General features: G+C 50.8%; 10 protein-coding genes across 10 annotated transcripts; 4 read left to right on the forward strand and 6 right to left on the reverse strand.

The window, feature by feature from the left end:
- Positions 1-102: 102 nt before the first annotated feature.
- BKA78DRAFT_9343 (ClpP/crotonase-like domain-containing protein) lies at positions 103-1428 on the reverse strand. Its single transcript, XM_066893997.1, has 4 exons — positions 1013-1428; positions 855-965; positions 423-779; positions 103-367 (listed from the first exon to the last, which is right to left on the reverse strand). Exons 1-4 carry the CDS (start codon positions 1318-1320, stop codon positions 208-210), a joined length of 936 nt encoding a protein of 311 aa, XP_066749177.1. The 5' UTR covers positions 1321-1428; the 3' UTR covers positions 103-207.
- Positions 1429-4241: 2813 nt separating this feature from the next.
- BKA78DRAFT_348582 (putative metallo-beta-lactamase domain protein) lies at positions 4242-5129 on the forward strand (the record flags this gene model as incomplete). The annotated part of the gene is made up of 1 exon (XM_066890663.1): positions 4242-5129. The coding sequence occupies one exon, from the start codon at positions 4242-4244 to the stop codon at positions 5127-5129; it is 888 nt and encodes a 295-aa protein (XP_066749178.1).
- A 141-nt stretch (positions 5130-5270) lies between these two features.
- BKA78DRAFT_291189 (uncharacterized protein) lies at positions 5271-6341 on the reverse strand (the record flags this gene model as incomplete). The annotated part of the gene is made up of 1 exon (XM_066885855.1): positions 5271-6341. The coding sequence occupies one exon, from the start codon at positions 6339-6341 to the stop codon at positions 5271-5273; it is 1071 nt and encodes a 356-aa protein (XP_066749179.1).
- A 500-nt stretch (positions 6342-6841) lies between these two features.
- BKA78DRAFT_302073 (uncharacterized protein) lies at positions 6842-7095 on the reverse strand. Its single transcript, XM_066887413.1, has one exon. It carries the CDS (start codon positions 7086-7088, stop codon positions 6909-6911), a length of 180 nt encoding a protein of 59 aa, XP_066749180.1. The 5' UTR covers positions 7089-7095; the 3' UTR covers positions 6842-6908.
- Positions 7096-8200: 1105 nt separating this feature from the next.
- On the forward strand, positions 8201-9436 carry BKA78DRAFT_291190 (uncharacterized protein; the record flags this gene model as incomplete). Its single annotated transcript, XM_066885856.1, has 1 exon — positions 8201-9436. The coding sequence occupies one exon, from the start codon at positions 8201-8203 to the stop codon at positions 9434-9436; it is 1236 nt and encodes a 411-aa protein (XP_066749181.1).
- Positions 9437-9447: 11 nt separating this feature from the next.
- Positions 9448-11201, reverse strand: BKA78DRAFT_339817 (sterol C-14 reductase-like protein). Its single transcript, XM_066890295.1, has 2 exons — positions 11022-11201; positions 9448-10971 (listed from the first exon to the last, which is right to left on the reverse strand). Exons 1-2 carry the CDS (start codon positions 11123-11125, stop codon positions 9600-9602), a joined length of 1476 nt encoding a protein of 491 aa, XP_066749182.1. The 5' UTR covers positions 11126-11201; the 3' UTR covers positions 9448-9599.
- Positions 11202-11343: 142 nt separating this feature from the next.
- Positions 11344-12763, forward strand: BKA78DRAFT_302077 (mannose-6-phosphate receptor binding domain-containing protein). The gene is made up of 3 exons (XM_066887414.1): positions 11344-11757; positions 11813-12338; positions 12429-12763. Exons 1-3 carry the CDS (start codon positions 11408-11410, stop codon positions 12594-12596), a joined length of 1044 nt encoding a protein of 347 aa, XP_066749183.1. The 5' UTR covers positions 11344-11407; the 3' UTR covers positions 12597-12763.
- On the forward strand, positions 12764-15008 carry BKA78DRAFT_276106 (cryptochrome-2; the record flags this gene model as incomplete). The annotated part of the gene is made up of 4 exons (XM_066885562.1): positions 12764-13110; positions 13171-13447; positions 13499-14059; positions 14109-15008. The coding sequence occupies exons 1-4, from the start codon at positions 12956-12958 to the stop codon at positions 15006-15008; spliced, it is 1893 nt and encodes a 630-aa protein (XP_066749184.1). The 5' UTR covers positions 12764-12955.
- An 86-nt stretch (positions 15009-15094) lies between these two features.
- BKA78DRAFT_9381 (uncharacterized protein) lies at positions 15095-16236 on the reverse strand. The gene is made up of 2 exons (XM_066894010.1): positions 15295-16236; positions 15095-15238 (listed from the first exon to the last, which is right to left on the reverse strand). The coding sequence occupies exons 1-2, from the start codon at positions 16141-16143 to the stop codon at positions 15182-15184; spliced, it is 906 nt and encodes a 301-aa protein (XP_066749185.1). The 5' UTR covers positions 16144-16236; the 3' UTR covers positions 15095-15181.
- Positions 16237-16504: 268 nt separating this feature from the next.
- Positions 16505-18569, reverse strand: BKA78DRAFT_9379 (uncharacterized protein). Its single transcript, XM_066894008.1, has 2 exons — positions 18037-18569; positions 16505-17984 (listed from the first exon to the last, which is right to left on the reverse strand). Exons 1-2 carry the CDS (start codon positions 18520-18522, stop codon positions 16512-16514), a joined length of 1959 nt encoding a protein of 652 aa, XP_066749186.1. The 5' UTR covers positions 18523-18569; the 3' UTR covers positions 16505-16511.
- Positions 18570-18660: the final 91 nt, after the last annotated feature.

Consider the following 18660-nt stretch of genomic DNA (forward strand, 5'->3'; position numbering starts at 1 on the left):
TTGCTTGATTTATCAATCAGGAATATTTCTCACGCCTACACTTCTCCTGAACCCTCTCTGATCGCTGCGTTATCAGACATGAACAGAACATGTGAGTCAATTCAGATTTCATTTCATTAGGGACGTAAAGTTAAGCAAACGCCACTTTTTCAGATCAATCGGTGTCAATCATGAGCACACCCTCAAAGCGCTCATCATTTGCTCACTTCAAAGCTTACCTTTCGGGGGTGGGACTGCGGCCAGCGGACGTCTACCAGTATCAATTTCATACCACCAGGGGAAATTTGGCGGAGCGTCATCTTCGACTGTGGCCTGGAATTGCGGCCTGCGCTTCTCCATGAACGCACTGACGCCCTCTTGCTGGTCGCTATTGCGGCTATTAGTTTCAAAATACATGGACATATTATTCAAGCATTGCTTACCGCGCCTGGAACATATGGAACAGCACCGCCGAATCAAGGAGATGCGCAGACTCCGCCGACCCGGGATTGTGCCACATAAGACACTTGTTCATGTACGATGCCAGTGGGCTGACATTCTGCACAATGTTCTTTGCCAGCTCCAATGCGCGCGGAAGCACCGCAGAAGCTTCTGGGAGTGTTTCCTGGAAGAGGTGGCCAAAGTGCGGCGAGTTGGGCGGGTACGTGTCTCCCGTCGAGAGCAGATACATGGCGCTCGAGTAGCCAATGAGACGGGGGAGGAAGAAGGACGAGCAAGATTCCATTGTGATTCCGCGGCGTGCGAAGACGAAGCCGTACTTACCGCCTTCGAAGCCGATGCTACGAGCACCCATCAGTCGGTCGGTCATGGAAACAGGATGAGCAGAAGCTCTGCTGAGAGACTGAGCATCTTACCGAATCGCTGCTGGCAGGGTAATCGTCATCCCCAAGCCGACAGCGGAGCCTTGCATGGCCGCAATGGTTGGTTTGCGACAGCGATAAATAGCGAGCGCCACACGCCCACCACTGTCCAACTTAGCCTTCTCCACGCTCCAAGGTCCCTCAAAACTGACCTGTCTCGCTCATCCATCACTCGTTTGACCTCATTCGCGGCCGAAAATCCAATCTCCAAGTCCGCGCCCGCGCAGAACGTGCGACCGGCTCCGGTCAAAACAACGACCTTAACCCGCTCGTCGACGTCGAACATGGCATACAACGTCTCGAGGTCCTCCATCATGTCCAGGGTAAAGGCATTTTGCTTGTTGGGCCGGTTGAGCGTAACCACGATGACTCCCGGGGAGTGAGGGGCAGCTTTGACCGCTTTCAGGGGGACGCGCTCGTAGGAGTCGGGGATGACGACGGGTGGTGGGTTAGGGATCATGTTGGTGTACGCTGGAGTTGATGCAGTTGACAGCAGTCGAAGATGATTAGATGATGTTGATTATGATACGCATAGCTGGACTGAATCTTTTATATAAGTCTGTTTTCGTGCGAAACTATAAAAGACGTGATCCAACCCTCGGTGCCGGTCGGTCCCTATATGGTGGCTCGGTTTGGGGTGGGCGGGTTCAGTTCACTAATCATTCCCCGAGGCTGGCTACACCACGTCATGCCATGCAGAACGCAAGAATGGAGGTCAAATGAAGGAACATCCAACTTCCACAAACCGGGATAGGTTAGGGTTAAGTTGGACTTTCAGGCTTGGTAGAGTGTGGGTACTCTGAACATTCAACCCCTATCCGGAGAGCAATGTGCCACGGCATTTGGAAACATCCACATAGTGATCCTTGTGCTGCATCTCCGCATTTCTCCAGAATGGATTAGTGAACCGCGGGCCGAACCGACCATGGTCGATCCCTTGTGATTCTTTGTAGAGGCGACTGAAATACAAGCTACAGTCCAGGGTTGTAAGCAAGCATTGTTAAGATTAGTATAGAGTTTAGCATTAGAGAAGTCTATATAGTTCTTAATTAATATATTAAGGTAGTTAGTAAGGTACTTAATTATAGGGAGAATATCCTAGATAGTACTATATAAGCTCTTTGTAGAGGTACCTTACTAATTATTCTAGAGGAGAAGTATAATCTCTCTAAACCTACCTAGGATCTATTAGTATATAGTAAGACTATCCTAATTATCTCCTAAAAGGTAGTTATCTAGGACTATAGGTTGTGCCTTTAGAAAGCAGCTTTAGGATTATAATTATAATTATCTAGAATAATTAGTACTTCTATACTTATAGATCTCTTTAAGTATAAGGGTATTAATAGTAGTATTAATATTAAGCATGTAGTTAATTATACACTTAGTTAAGTTCTAGTAAGTAGTATTATTAAGAATAATATTAAGGGTGGTTCCCTAAAAGTTAGGGCTATATTCTTAGAGCTTATAGAGCTATTAGGTAAGTTATAAAGAATAATAAATCTAGTAGATAATGTTATAAAGCTTTTAGATAGGGGACTTCTTCTTCCTCTACTCCTCTTTATCCTTAGTAGGCTCTAGAGGAGTATTATCTAGGCTAAAGAGGATATAATTATAGATAAGGTTAAGGATATAACCTATATAGTAGATATAGTACTCCTAGGTATTAAATTTAAACTTAGTTATAAGCGCCTACACATATATATTATTATTATTAGTATTATCTATAGTAAAGTAGCTAATCTTTCCCTTAATCCCCTAGTAGTTAATAACTTCTATAATATACTCTATAAGATTATCCCTAGTATACTATCCTTTAAGAATAGGAAGACTAATAAGGATATAGTATATCTCTAAATTATTATTAAGGAAGTAGGTAATAATACTAAGGAGTAGAATATTATTCCTTATAGTCTATATATTAATAGAGAAATAGATAAGGCTAGGTATACTCTAAAGAAGATTTATAATAACTCCCTTATAGTATTTAAATTCATTAATAATATAGCCTTAAATAGAGAGGTAGGTAATACTAATAGAGGCTGCTTAGGGATTTAAGTACTTAATTATAGCCTAGAGGTATAGGCTCTTAAGTAATAAGAATAGTATATAGTTATAGATAATCTAGTTAATAAGGAGTTGCTTTATAAAGCTTAGGTTAAAACTAGTAGTAATATAGTTAATTATCTACTACTTAGATAGAACTATAGTATATAGCTAAAATTATTATATAACTAATATAGTAGCCCTTCTAACTACTTACTAACTAGTAGGATCTTCTAAGCTATACACCTTAATTAGGTAAGTAGCTATATTACTTATACCTTTATCTATAAAGGTAATAAGTAGGTAAGCCCTCCTTTTTATATATAGCTAGTAGAGCTATTTATACTTACTAGTAGCCTTATTTTCTATATTAAAACTATACTCCTAAACCTATCTAGTTCTTAGGTAGACACTTAATAAGATTATCTATCCTAGGAACTTATATATAGGAAATTCTTTCTATCCTTTAAGGGTAGGCCTATAGTTGTCTTAGCCTTAGTTTATTATAGTAATATAGGTATTAATTACTATTTTAGTAATAAGAATAGTTAACTCTAGATACTTAGAGGGAGGTAGTAGCAAAGAGCAAAGTAATAAGAGAGGTAATAAAGGAGCTAGTAGCTTAGTATATATTAGTAATAAGGGTGCTAGAGACTAAGCGCGTGTTAGTAGTAACAATAGAGTGTATATTAGTAGTAATAATAGAGCACATATTAGTAGTAATAATAAAGCGCGTGTTGGTAGTAATAATAGAGGAGGCATTAATAAGTAAGGTAAAGACAAGTAACATGGTAGTAGTAGTAGTAGCTAGTAAATTTTAGGGTAAAGAGGCTATAAGTGCTTACACTTACTACCTACTATAGTAGTAAGGTTATTAGTAAGTAGGAGATATAGTAAGGTATTAAGGTAGAGAGGTAGAGAGGAGTTTTTTTTTAGTATAATAATAACAATAGACACATTAGATATCAGCACACCAAGTAGTAAGAGAGAGGTGAGAGATAGTAATATTAATATAATAAGTAAACAACTATAAAGTAAGGATATAGTATAGATATATACTAATTACTAAATAGAGGACTACTCTATAGTAGATCTATAGTAGTAACCTTACTCCCACCTTACTCCTACTAATAAGAGCAACCAAGCAATCAGAGCAACAAAGGCAACGCAACACCAACTCTATATTAATTAATTGCCTAAACCAGCAAGGCGTGATTGCGTTGTGTTGCGTTGCTTACAACCCTACTACAGTCCGACATCTTGCATTCACAAATCCAAAATCCTCGTCGAGCCACAACAGTCTACACATTACAGCACGAGTTCTTCAACACCACAATGTCTCCGTCCAATACTCTCCACGCCGCCGTCTACGACGCACCACCGATCCCTTTCCGTCTCCCCAACGGCAAGGTCGGGGGCAATTGGTCTCCAATTTCATGCACGCTACTCTACACGACCAAAGAAGCCGTGCTAGCCGACACGCCCATCACAACCGCGCAAACCGAAGACCTGGCCAAATGGATCACGGCCACGCTCCCACGCGGCTGCCGCCTGCGCTATATCTTCGTCACCCACGGCCATGCCGACCACTGGTTCGGCATCCCCACACTGCAACGCCGCTTCCCAGGCGTGCAACCCGTCGCCAATGCCACCACCGTCGCGTACATGAAGACGCACTACGAGCAGACGTTTGCCAGTCTGTGGAATGTGCAGTTTCTCAATCAAATCGACACGCCGCCGACGTACGCAACAGCGCTGCCGGCCAGTGGCGTGTTCGACGTCGACGGGCACGAGTTGCGCGCCGTCGAAATCGGGCAGGCCGACACGCACGACTGCTCGGTGTTATGGGCGCCATCACTCAAGCTGGTCGTCGCGGGCGACGCCGTCTATGGCGATGTGCACCAGATGCTCGGCGAGACGAACAGTCGCGAGCTGCGGCAGGCGTGGATTGCCAGCGTCCGCAAGATCATGGAGTTGAAGCCGGAGGTTGTGGTGCCGGGGCATAAGAAGGTCGGCGAGGCGACGGGGCCGTGGCATTTGGAGAGGACGATTCGGTATATTGAGGATTTCCAAAAGTGTGTTGATCAGGGGTTCAAGGGGCCGAGGGAGCTGAGCCAGGCTATGCTGAAGATTTACCCTGGCCGTCAGAATCCCGGCGCGTTGATTATGGGATGTATGGCCGCGTTCAAGACCAAGGGCAATGGGAGTGGAAATAAGCTTTGAGGATCAAAATATCTTGCACATGTATTGACGCAGCGTTGAATTTGACTTCAGTTGGGATAAAGTAACGGAAATGAAGATACGATGAACATGAAGTTTTAGACACACCAAAAAATTTCCAAAATTACCCGCAAGAAGTGAAGGCTAGTGAGAAGATACAAGACCTTGAGCACGCAGTGCCAGTCCAACTTTGTGCTCCAGAGCAAAAACGTTGTTGTCTGTCCACCAGGCGTCTGCGTAAGGCAAGATAGCGCCTCGATGCAGCCGCTCCCCCAACTTGATGTTTTCGTAGACCAGATTGTGATAGATCTCAACTGGAATTTCTAGAGCCTGGCCAATCGCATCTTCCTCAAGTCCGCTGGCACAAATGTCCTGAATGAGCACGAGAAGCTCGTTCCAGAGCTCCGGCAGAGCAGACTTGACAGATAAACCAGTGGCGCCGTTGTAGACGAGAGCGAGCCACGCGCGGACAAAGCAGGCCGACGCGTCCGGAAACCACGTTTTGTAGACAGGCCAGGTGCGTGACGAGGCGAACATAAGGTCGTCAAAGCGGCGCAGGCGCTGGCTCTCGGCCGCGCCCCAGCGCGATTGCTTCAACCGGTCGTGGATCTTGATACGCCAGCGCAACAGATTTGGCAAGTGGATGGGCAGTGAATCGTCTGCTGGGACTCCATGTAACTCACGCTCCCACTGGTATCGCTCCGATCGTTTGATATGTTTGCTGATGCTTGCCATTATGTGCGACGCGGCCTCAAGAATCTCACTCTTTTGGTCCGCGGTCAGCGTCTGACTGTTGTACTTGTCTTCGAGCCGATCCGACTCATCGACCAGTAGAGCGCGTCCTCTCGCCGCGATTTGTATCGCGTCTGGTTCTTCTTCCACGGTGATAGTTGGCTCTGGCAGCTCTATAGCGTCCGGGGACAAGTCTTTGAGGTCTTCGAGTCGCTCCGAATCGACCTCAGGCACATCCCAGTCCATGTCGAAGATGGGAAACTCGGATGGCTTGGGCGCGTGTCGCATCGAGTTTGCGTAAATGTCGAAAAAGCCGCCAACGCTGTGTGCGCGGTCCCGCTTGACAACCCGGTCCTTGTAGGCCTGCTGGTCTTTTACGGGCTTTGGTGGTCCATGTTTGATGACGGACCAGAAGAGGGGGATCAGATGGCCTTGGGTTTTGCTGGAGTCCATGAGGACTTCGAGTTGCTGGGGGGAGGTCATACTGAGTAGACTTTAAGTTTGAGTTTGGGAAAAAGTGGCGGTACTCTTTGTGAATCTCAAAGTAGTCGTAGTGTTGGAGTGTACGGTTGCAACTTTTTCTTCACACGAGGCATAGTTTTTCCGGTCCTGATCAAGTCTCCGCGGCGTCCCTGTCGGATGCACAAATGGACCAGCTCTTTCTGTATTGTCGCCTTGTATTCCCAAGTCTTCATGGAGTCAAAGAGCCCAACAAAGACGAAGACAGCGCTATCGTTGGCAAGGGTCCTTTTCCACGGGGCTGGTGACGATTGAATGGCCTGCTGGCTCCAGCTGTGTGGCAGTCCTCAAAATCCGTAGGTGCCTGCCATGTCGAATTCGATCCGTGGTCGTCGTCCTTACGGTCGAAAGCAGCGCCTAGCGCACATCGAGCTCCTTTGAATAAGGGACGTGGTGCAATGGCATGAAGCAAACACAGCCACTCAGCAGTTGTGTACAAACAACCTACTTCTTTAGCCAAGCCTCGCTGTAGAGACAAAACAAAAACAAGACCTGGTGGCTAGTCCAAAAAGGCTGACCCCGCATAAGCATTTAAGAAATCTTCTGTGGTGGCGAGTGCTGTGGCGGGATTCTGGGGAAGACCGGCTCCTGGCAGTGACTAGGGCCGCGCCGACTGCCGCAAGCGTCCTTCGGCCGAGCTCCTTCATCCCTTGAATTGGATTTGACGATAGACCGACCTCGCCCACCCTGAATTCTTGAAGACAGTCGCATATCTTTGGTTCTCAGTTTGACATTTTGCCTTGTGGCTGGACTGGTCCATTCTGTTCAACGGTCAGTCTCGCGGGGATGGGTCAACACGAGTATCGTAGTTCGCTCAACACTATCACCGCATTACCAGCGGCAGCCATCTCGCATTTGCTTGCGCGTCCGTCCGTGGTCGTCCCAGAGATGCGTTTCAGACTGCCGTTGCCATGGACAATGCAAAGACGGGATGGCAAAGCGAGAAATTCTGCATGGCGACCAACACCCTCATTTTGAATGGAGGACTTCAAGCCTTTGCTTCAGGAGTGGCTGTTGCATTCACCTGCAGCATCGAAGAGAAAGGCGCGATCCTCCAGATCCTGCTCCATGGGAAGGACGAAGGCAACCGACTTTTATCCTCTGGAGAGATTGTGGGACTTCAGGGGAGGGCTCAAGTCCAATTTCCACTGTCTGTTTCCCCACAACGCCACACTCCGCTTAAACGGTTTGCCGCTTGTTTGCAATGACAACTGTCAGAACAGGAAGACCGAAGTGAGGTTCAAGAAAACCACCTAACGCGGAGACGATCAAGAAGAAGTTGCGGACCTTGCTTGCGATGCTCCTGGGGATACAGTAGAGTGCTCAAGGTCTTTGGAGCTGAACACACCGAGCACACAAGCTCCCTCGCCACAGAAGGAAAGCAAAATCAGCCACCTGGTCGCTCAAGCCGCAGTTTTGTGAGCCACAGGAGCCCCTTGAACGGAACCATGACAGGACGCCATTGGAGAAAGCTGGTACAGTTGATCGACTAGTGCCCCAAAGGAGCATAGCCTGTTCAAATTCCACCTGCAAGTGTCTCCCCTCTCGACATCGCGCAGATGGTGTGCAGCCGCGGTCGACGGTCGTGATAGTCATGGAGAAAGATGGATCAAGTCAAAATCTCCACCGTGATGTCAGCGACTCTGTCTCATTTACGAGTGCAGTATAAGTCGCGCTGCTTTCATGACAGATTGTTGCCGATGTGAATAGTGCTGTTGTACAGTTCCAGACATCATCTCTTTTTGAATTGTTCTGTGAGGGTTGAAGCCAGACTTCGCCCGTCCGTTCATTACTCCACGCTCTTTTCTTCGACAGCAGCCAAAATGCACTCTCTGGCATATCTCCTCTCGGCGTCAGCCTGTCTGTCGACCGTCTCGGCGGGTGTTGTGATACCACAGCGCTCGAGCAGAGCGGCGTCATCTTCTATCAAGGCCATCACGACACCCACGATTCCAAAGATCTCGAGCACGCCCGTCGTCCAAGCCGCTGGAGCCCCGACGACAACTTCGACGACGTACCCCACTGGCACACTTCCGGACCCGGCAACTTTCAAGACGCAAAACGGAACCAAATGGAGCATCCAATACGTCGGCAACACCAAGTTTAGCGGGACAGTTGGGACCAAGGGCTTCGGAGGCGACAAGTGCCGCAGCAGTGTGCTCGGCGGAAAAGTGATTTGGAACTGCGGCGACATGGAGTGCATGCCCGACTGGACGGTTTGCGGCTTCTCGATGGGACCGGCTTTCTATGGCACCACGGACGTCATGACTGTCAACACTTCGGCCGTACAGTACGCTCAGGACTGGAACTTTGCGCAACCGTGGTCGGGCGACCCAACGCCGCAGGCCCCGCAGACCGGCTGGGGCATGGACACGAGTAACATCGCGGCCATCAACGATACCCATGGTGTGGCATATGCGTGGGAGATTTGGCGAGGCGCGAGTGATGGGTCGTATGTCGACCGCGGCAATGCGGTCGTCGCCGTGACTCTGGGAGCGACGAAGCCGATCGCTACGCGGATGGGTCCTTTGCTCAGCGGTCCAAATGCTGTCCAAATGGGCCTGTTGTCGATTCTCCGTGACGGCGACTACATCTACAGCTACTCGATGGGTGGGCCAACCGGTATCGTGGTTGGGCGCGTCAAGGCCGGCGACGACGCCTTCGACGCAACAAAGTACCAGTTCCTGCAAGCAAACGATTTCGCCACATGGGGAACACCCGGATCAATCCCACCCGGCTCGACGACGACATACGGAATGAAGACGGCCGAAAGCTCGGGCAAGTTTGCTTGCAACGTGTACGGCTCCGTCTTTTACTCCAACTACTTTCAAAAGTACGTCATGATTTGCACCATTTACATGTCTTTCACCAACATGTACGTGGCCGACAATCCGTGGGGTCCTTGGAGCTCGCAGTATGGCCTCCTGAGCGGATGGGGAGCAGGATATGGTAGCCATGCTCATCCAGAGTACTCGCCCAATGGATCCCACAAGGAGCTTTACTTTTCTCAGGGACCGAACGGACCATTCAACATGTTCAAGCTCACTTTCAACTTTTAGGCGGGGAGAGATTCGCTCAAAAGAAATTTATCTTTTCTTGGCCTTTGAGAGGTCTTCGATTGATGGGGAATGGTTGGCAGGAAAGGTATTTTTACAGAAACTCCGATGGAAAATGAACGTTTTTGCTGCACACCAGTTGCGTCCGTGAAGATCCAGATTGGCCCTAGTAGACGTACGGAACAATTTTGTAAGGGACTTTCTTGCAGTACTCGTCCCAGTCCTTGCCATACTTGGCCTTGCACTTTGCTTCGTCCCTTAACTCGCGGTGTATCAACAACACGGCGAAGTAAATCATGTAAAAGTACGTGATCAACATGCCCCAGCCCTTGGCCTCACCAGGCTCCACCTTGGTGCCGGCACCGGTCGCGTCAGGAGCGTTGAGTACGATGTAGCCAGCGATGCCGGTAGGGAGACAATACGACCAGCTCATGAGCCAGTCGCCAAGGTAGTTGATATGACGAGCAGTTCCCCACCAGCCGGTAATGAGAAGCTTGCTTCCAGACGCCGTCTTCATGTACTTGAGATGCTGGACCTTAGGGTCATTGGGGTTAGTGCGGAAGCGGTTCTTTTCGTTGTTGGCTCCACGGAAAACCCAGTAGCCGACGCCCTGGACAGCAAGAATGCAGGCAATCTCGAAGTATGTCAGCTCCTTGGGGTGGATTGCCAAGTAGCGAGCCGGAACGGAATAGATGAATGGCACCCAGACGATGTCGCCAAATGAAAGCATGAAGCCAAAGCCATCAGTCGTGATATCCATGGTCGTGAGAATGGCAGGTTCCATGTACAGGCCGTCAAGCACATAGAACGCGTGCGTAAATGTCACGATGAGAATGCTGGCCGTAACCTTGCCGTAGGAGCTGTACTGGCGGGCCATGAAAGCAATATCCAGAATGACCCACCCAGTCAAGCCAGGCCTCATCTCCATCCATGACTTGATGTCGATTTCGCCAAAGATCGGAAGGGTGATGCGAGGGTTCAGCTCGCGTCCGATGAACCAGTCGTACAGTATGTTACCACTGTGGCCTCCTTCAGCCAATTCGCGGCTCTCCTGATTTCCGGGCTTGACAGAGAAGCTGCGCACATAGACATATACGGCCAGAACGAAGGCAAGGATGAGATTCGATGTAAGAATCGGAATGAAATTCTCCCAGATGAACGGCCAGACCGGAAAGTCAACCCCATAGACGGCGGTGCCTATCGCCAACAGGCCAATGGTGACAACGGCTGACGAAAACGCATTGAAGCGGTACTTGAGTCTGCTGCCGGAGCGAAGCTGCACCCCTTCGACCTCTTGCGCAGGCAGAATTCTCCAGAGAACAAGGCTCAGCGCATAGTATCCCAGAGTACCGACGAAAGCCTTGGTGTTGACTAGGCTGGAGAATCCCTGCCAGCCAACCTCGTGCTTGAGCTGTTCGAGAGAGAGCGTGTACGGGTGGAGGACGGATGGAGGCGGACATCCCGAAACGTCGTTGAGGAAAAAGGCGAAGAGATAGCAGAGAAAGGGGGTTCCGAGCGAGACTCCGAGGGCTCCAATGCTTTGAGGGGGTTAGTTAGTTGCCCAATGGGTGCTGTCGAAAGCACTTACGGTCCGCCGAATTCCATTGGATGCTCGCGTTTGTCCGTAGACGCGTCGGCGGTTGACGCGCCAGATTCATGAGTTTGCGGTCTCCTTTGCTTGAGTTCGGCCATGGTGGAGGAATTGGGCCGGACGCGATGCAGGAGGAGCAGCGCAGAGGACGCGGAGGAGCTTTAAAGGGTGTGTAGCGGCCGGATGGGTTGGAGCCGGATGATGCCACTACGGTGCTTTTCGTGCAGGGTCCAAGCTCCACGGCCAAGATGTGCAGGGATTCGACGACTACGTAAGACAACAGGGCGAACTTGGCCCTACCGTACACCTGCAGCTCCCTCTCCACTCTCCACAACGCTATCTGGCCTGTCGCGACCGCAGGATCCGCCATCTGCCACCAAATCATGAGGCTATCCAGCACATTGGCCACGGTCGCTGCGCTATGCTCCGCCTTCGCCGCCGCCGCAGACGACAAGAAGGAAAAGAAGCTCAAGCCATGCACAATAAAGTCGCCGTCCGACCGCTTCTTCGACCTGAATCCTATACACGTCCAACCCTCGGATAAAAAGAAGAAGTCAAAGGGGGAGCATACGGAAAGCTGGCATGCCAAAGGATACGACTACCCCGCAAATTTCACCCTCAACTTTTGCGGCCCCGTCGTCGAAGAGTTGGATGATGTGGTCGGTTTGGACAAGACCGATTGGAGGAACGTGAGCGCATACTATACTTCGCATGGCAAGACATATTCAATAGGGTGAGTCCCCTCAATACTCTCTACAGGAGACTAGACCTGACTCAGGCGTCAACAGCCAAGAAAACTCCAAACCCATCTTTCGCGGAAGGAAGCTCGTCCTCGAGTACACTGGGGGATCGCCATGCACATCGGACAAGTATGCGAGCAAGCGCGGTTTTGACCTCGATGACCTATGGGAGAGCAAAAAGAGCAAAGATGACGACGATGATGACGATGACGACGACAAGTACGAAAAGAACCCCAGCTACAAGTCCGACAAGCGCCGCAAGTCGACCATCATCTCCCTCCTTTGCGAGACAGACTCGTTGGCTGCTCCCGACGAAGTGAATGTCGCCTTCGTCGCCGCAAGCCCCGACGAGTGTACATACTTTTTCGAGGCCAGAAGCAAGGCTGCCTGTGGAGGAATCGAAACCGACAACCAACAACTAGGACCTGGAGGAGTGTTTGGAGTGATTGCATTGATTGCAGTGCTGGTGTACTTTGTCGGTGGCTGCGTATACCAGCGTACCGTGATGCACCAGCGCGGATGGCGGCAAATACCCAATTTCTCTTTCTGGAACGGCATTTGGTCATTTCTAAGCGTAAGTCGATGTAGACGGTTTTAGACAAAATGTTCAATTGCTTTGTTTGGTTTGCCGGCGCGTCATTCTCCCTGAGCTAACCGTGTCCAGGACATGTTCATCATCCTTACCTCGTCCTGCGCTCGATTCTTCCCGCGTCGGCAGGGATACAACCGCGTCACGTCCTTTAGCGGCGACAGAGTGACTTCTTCGCGGCGACGAGAATCAGATGATGAGAACCGTCTGATTGACGAGTTGGACGAGTCGTGGAACGATTGAGCGTTTTGGTCTAGCAGGGCAGGGCGTTTGGGAGCTCGTGTGGGTTGGGTTGGAATCGTTGGTTTTGATGCTTCCTTTTGTAGATGGACATGCTAAGGACCAGGTATGTATAGTGAGTAGCCAAGTCAAAAACGTTCAAACCGAAATGTTATGCATCAGGTGCCAAGACCCAGGCAAGGGTCGCAACAAGGGTGCTCGTGGCTAGATCTGGATCGATCTGGTTCCTGCGACGGGTCGATCTACGCTTGGAATGCCGTCATCAGTTTCTACTTGCGCCCTCGTGCTCCACTACGACCCAAATCCGTATACTCTGTATTCCACACCACGGGGTCTGACATCGCATTGCTCCTACAGAAGCCATGTCAAAGCAGAAAGTCGGACCGCGTGTCATCTACTGGCACAGAACTGACCTACGTCTACACGACTCTCCCGCCTTGAAGGCGGCGCTGGACCTCAAACCGGAATGTCTTTGGCAATGCTGGACGTGGGATAGCCACTACGTCTATCGCGCGCGGTACGAAACCAATGCCTCCGATGCTCTTTGATATCGTTCATCTGCTTACATTGCCACTAGAAATGGACCCAACCGATGGCAATATCTGCTGGATTGTCAAAAAGACCTATCGGAATCCATCACCAAAATCAATTCGAAATCCAAACTGTTTGTGATCCGCGAGGGTCCCCAAACGCTCTTCCCAAAGCTGTTCAAAGCGTGGAAAGTCTCGCACCTTGTGTTTGAAAAAGACACAGATGTGTACGCGCGAGATCGCGATGAGAGCGTCGTCAAGTTGGCCGAAGACGCTGGCGTCAAGGTCATTGTAAAGATTGGACGGACGCTGTATGATCCTGATGTGAGTCCCTTGGTTCTCTAAGCATTGCACACGCACCTAACCAGCTGCCAGGAATTGGTTAAAGGAAATGGGGGAAAGCCGACTATGAGCATATCGCAAGTGCAGGCCGTGGCCAAAAAGCTAGGAGAACCACCGCGGCCTATACCAGCGCCCAAGTCGCTGCCGGACCCTGGCGACACGCCCCTGGATTTCGACCACGAAAAGCCGTCAGCAGACCCAGACCTCAACAAGCAGATGCGCGAAGGCATGGAAAGATCATTCTCCGCGCTCTCTGGGCCCAATGGCGACTTTGCCGTGCCATCAATGGAAGAGCTGGGCCTTCCAGCAGCCACGACGCCGCACCGCGGTGGCGAAAGCCTGGCGCTGAAGCGGCTTGCTTTGGTGTGCAAGGACAAAGAGTATACGGCGACTTTCGAGAAGCCCAAGTGCGCGCCGACAGATTTCGATCCCGCGGCGACGACGCTGCTGAGTGCGCATTTGCACTTTGGCAGTTTGGGCATTCGCGAGTTCTATTGGCGCGTGCAGGATGTTGTGGATGAGTGGAAGAAGGGGAAGCACAAGGTGCAGGCGACTCAGCCGCCTACGAGCTTGATCGGCCAGTTGCTTTTTCGCGTGAGTAATTCTTCTCCAAGATCCTTTTCCTATTGACCGATGGCGACAGGAAATGTACTTTGGCGCGCAAGCCGCCCTCGGGCACCCCTTCCACCAAACGCACAACAACCCCCAATGCCGCTTCATCCCATGGCATCTGCCGTCCAAAATCGATCCGAAGACCAAACTTGCGACCGGCGACTACACTGTCAACTCGCGCACTGCAGAGCAGCAATTCCAGCGCTGGGCCCACGGACTCACCGGCTTCCCCTGGATCGACGCGCTGATGCGACAGCTGCGCAGTGAAGGCTGGATCGAGCATCTGGGACGCCATGCCGTAGCCTGTTTCTTGACGCGTGGGGGCTGCTACATCTCGTGGGAGCGAGGGGCTGACGTGTTTTCCGAACTGCTCATTGACCACGAAGCTGCGTGCAATGCGGGCAATTGGCAGTGGCTCAGCTGCACGGCATTCTTTGCGCAATTCTTCCGCTGCTACTCCCCTGTTGCCTTTCCGAAGAAGTGGGACAAGAAAGGCGAGTTTGTGAGGAAGTATGTGCCCGAGTTGGCGAAGTACTCGGATAAGTGCATTTATGAGCCATGGACGGCGAGCGCGGCGGATCAGAGGAAGTGGGGTTGTGTGATCAGAGGCGATGGGGAGGAGAAGGAGGATGGAAAGTTGAAGGTATATCCTGAGCCCATGTTGGACTTTGGCGAGAGGAGGGACGCATGTTTGAAGGGCATGAAGGAGTCTTATGGCGTCGGGCTGTACGGGAACGACAAGAGGGTTATGGATGGCACGTGGAGGAAGCTGTTTCCTGATGATGCCGAGGGTGTGGCTGAAGAGCATGATGCTCAGAGTGATAGCGGAGACGAAGTCAAGTCAAGTCCCAAGCCAAAAGGGGCGGCGGGAAAGAGGAGGCAGGCGGGCCAAGGGACATTGGATGGCGTTGTGAAGAAGGCAAAGAAGTGATGTAGAAAGAGACCAAGATCTCTGTATGAAACTAGAAGAGTTCCCACCTCGCTCTCTAAGAAACAGCCAGCCTGCTATTTCGCTCTGATTTGGGTGGATTTGGCTTCCATGGGCGTCGACAGCCCGAATCAAATGTCTCTTATCCCTCCCTGGACTGTTCCTCCCCCATGCCATCAGAAACTGCAAGGAGGCAGGCGAAGAACGAAGGTACCACCATGACCGATATGGTTCTGAAGTGACGAAGTCAGCAAGAGACGTCATCATCGTACCACACAATTGGACTTGCCTTGGCGGGCTTGCTGTCAAAGTATCCCAGCACTCCATCGATTTCGACAATCATTCCCATCTTGTGATAATTGTAAGGCTCATCATCCTTGTACGCCATAGTGTACACCGCCATTGCAATGTCGGTAAGCGGCGTTTTCGCATTCTGCCAGAAGAAGAGCCTCTTGATGCGCCGAAGAGGCCTCTCGAACTCCGCCATGTGGATCTCGCCCATGATAAGCATCATATCTTGGGCGTCTGCGTCTGGCGAGGTGTCGATGAACAAGTCGTTCCAGGCCAGGGTGAAAAGCTGTCCTCGTCTGCGGTTCAGTGCCAATCTCCTCTTGTCGCCCAGCTTGAATTGGTGTTGCGAAATCGTTTTTTCCCAGTCCTCCTCCACGAACCAATTTCTGGGTATGTGGTCTTCTGGTGTCTGTTGCGTCGTCGTGAGGACTGCTTCGGGAGCTGGCTGGGCTGATGGTTCAGAAGATGGCTGCGCGGATGCTGGTTGCGCAGAAGCTGGTTGCGTTGGAGCAGGGCTTGTGTGATCCTCCACGTTCAGCTCAGATTCGACTTCACCTTGACCTTCATCCTCTGCATTTTGAGTGTTGTCCAAGCCTTCTCGTTCGCGAGTGTTGGAGCCTTCGGGTAGCAGTGTCTTTGGGAGTCTGGCACCGCACAGACAGTTGAGCATGTGCTCTTGCGCTGGAACGGAATCTCTCAAGTGAGCGAGGCATTCGAGATGCGCGAAGTGGCTGCAGCGGTGTTCACCCAACCACTCTCCGACTGCAAAGTCCTCATGGCAAATCCAGCATGGTGTCAGGTCTGAAGCGAGGTGACGCTGCTGGGCGGTGTAGTATCTGAAGGTCATGGTTGCCGAGTGTTGTTTGGTGAAAGACGTAAGATCGTTTGTTGAGGGCAAAGGGAGTGTGGAGGCTCAAGCAGTGCGGCTCAGAAAGGGCACCTTGGTGTGTGGAGCGGAGTGAAGAGTGGAAAATGGGCTCGGATATTTCTGGTCGCTCTCGCGATTTCGCGTCCCGCAACTTTGAGGTGGGGGGATGGCACGCTCTGGTCGAGAGTCAAGGCAAGCCGAAAGAGACCAGCATCGGTTCCCTTTCGCCAGTCGTCTTCCTCCTTGCACGCACACCTTCATCCAACCTGCGCTCCACGCCTACCCGTCCAGAATGGTGGGCATAGGGATTTTCAGTGTTTGTGCTGGCCCATGAGCTTTCGTCTCGTTTATAAAATGCTCATGACATCGGGGTTAGAGCTGAAGTGATTGAAGCAGATCTCCGCGATGATTTTACCAGCATCCATCAGTTCCTTTTCAACCTCGTCTTCGGGTTTTCCTCGTCCACCCTCGATGATTCTAGTCATTGCCAGCACCATCCTCGGTATGAGGAATCCTTTGCCACCATACTGTGTTGCTCGGACCCAGTGCTCGGCAAGCCTGGTGTACCGCTGGAGAATGTCGCAGATTTGTTCTCGAACGTACGGAATTTCGGCGACCAGATTATGATGTGACGGCTTCGTGACTGCCTGCATGAGACAGTAGCACAAGTAGAGAACCCCATAGAATAGGCCAGTCTTCCAGGCCTTATTTGAAGGCTGCATGACTGCGGCAAAGAATCTCTTTGGGCCAAAATCGATTGTCCCATCCAACATGGCCAGAGCAGCGGTAAGGCACACATTTTGGGAGAATCCGAAACGAGGATCATTCCGGACTGCGAATGGAACATGGAGTACCAAGATATATCTCCGGTAGAGATGTCTCAAGAAGTCTGCCTGGAAACAGTACGACTGTCGCTCGTCGTCCTCCGGTACAGCATCAAGATGTCTCTTTATCTCTGTGTCGAGTCGAAGAATCTTTTCATAGTCGTTTTCTATACGTATTGAATTTGCGACGACAGCGATGGCCAGCCTTGTTCTAAGAGATCCGGCCAAGTTTGCCTGCTTCGGCATTTGAGGATTTGGCGATGCTATCTCGTTGGTCGCGATAGGCGGAAGCGTGTCCCAGTCTTCTGGTCGGAGAGTTGGTGGGAAACCAGCATCAACGCAAGCTTGTAGATCAAGCTCGAGTATGGTCTGCCAGATTCGCCTGCGAAGCTCAAACTGGTCAACAGGTATACCGCGCAACTTTGAAGGATCCCTGTGGAGGCCCATTCCCATGGCTGTTCTGACCAGTGTAGTTGCTGGAATTTGTCCCCAAGGCTCGCAAATGGCGCACGTTTGACGCATCAAAACAGACAAGCAGCATACTTGCAATGTGCTTAAGCTTCGCTCCCACGTTTCTGTGGCCGTATCCTGCCAGATGAGAGCAAGGCGCCACCACTTCAACACTTTGTTCCGATGGATGGGCCGCTCCTCGTATGGCAAGGTACTATCCCCGATAGCAAGGACCAATAAGAGCTGCACAACAAAGACTGCCGAAGCGCCTTCAGGGTCAGCACAAAACTGCTCGTACTGGCTGTAGAACTTGTCCATGTCCAGAACAGGAAAGATCAAGTCATAGGTTTCAACATATCGACACAGAAGACTGTCAGTAACATCCCGCGAAGGTACCTCATGGGAGATTCCAAGGTCCGGATTGTCAGTATCTTGACTGATCAAGCGTCGTTGGTCGAGTTGACGTCTCACACGTCCGTATCTTTTGCCGGCTTCCTCGCCTGATTCATCTTTGTTTCCGCATAGGTAGAACATGATTCGGTCGAACTTGCTTGAAATCAGTACGTGATCGATTGATCGGGTTGACTGAGGTCTTTACTTTTTTTGCAATCCACCAATAGTTACAGCTTTGCCCATGATAAGTCATTTCCTCGTCGATGCTATAGCACATGCTAGAGAAGGCGAAATTCATATGTTCATCTTCCACTGTGGTCGGACGTGCTGCTGGAACAGCTACAGCGTGCATGGCTGTCTCAACAGACTGCAATGCTGAGCCAGATTCGGACGGCGATAATACGACTGTTCCTGATCTTGATGGAGCAAGCTGCTGAGAGGTCCTTCCGGGAGTTGAGACTGTCGCTGCAGGACTCGCCAGCTGAGGCGACTGGTGCTGTTCCGCCAAGACTGCCCCTCGTGCTGGTAGGGGCGAGTCGGAAGGAAAAGAACATTGGTCTTTCCATCCTCTTTTGGTGCAGCGGAGGCACGGGCGCATCTGGTCACATTTGACTTTCCGTTGTCTACACTGGACACAACTGAACTGCGGTCTGTTTCTCCGCCGACGAGGGGGTGCCGGATGTTGATCCATCTTGCGATTTTTCGAATGGAGCTGTAAGAAAACAAAGGACTTCGAAGGATGAAAAGCAGAAAAGGTCGAATTGGAAAAGGCGGAGGAGAGAGTGGAGGTGCCCAAGGATTTAAGGCTCGGCCTCGGACTTTCCTAATT

This window comes from Phyllosticta capitalensis (genome assembly GCF_038381095.1).
Source record: "Phyllosticta capitalensis strain CBS 128856 chromosome Unknown BKA78scaffold_1, whole genome shotgun sequence".
NCBI classification, from domain to species: domain Eukaryota; kingdom Fungi; phylum Ascomycota; class Dothideomycetes; order Botryosphaeriales; family Phyllostictaceae; genus Phyllosticta; species Phyllosticta capitalensis.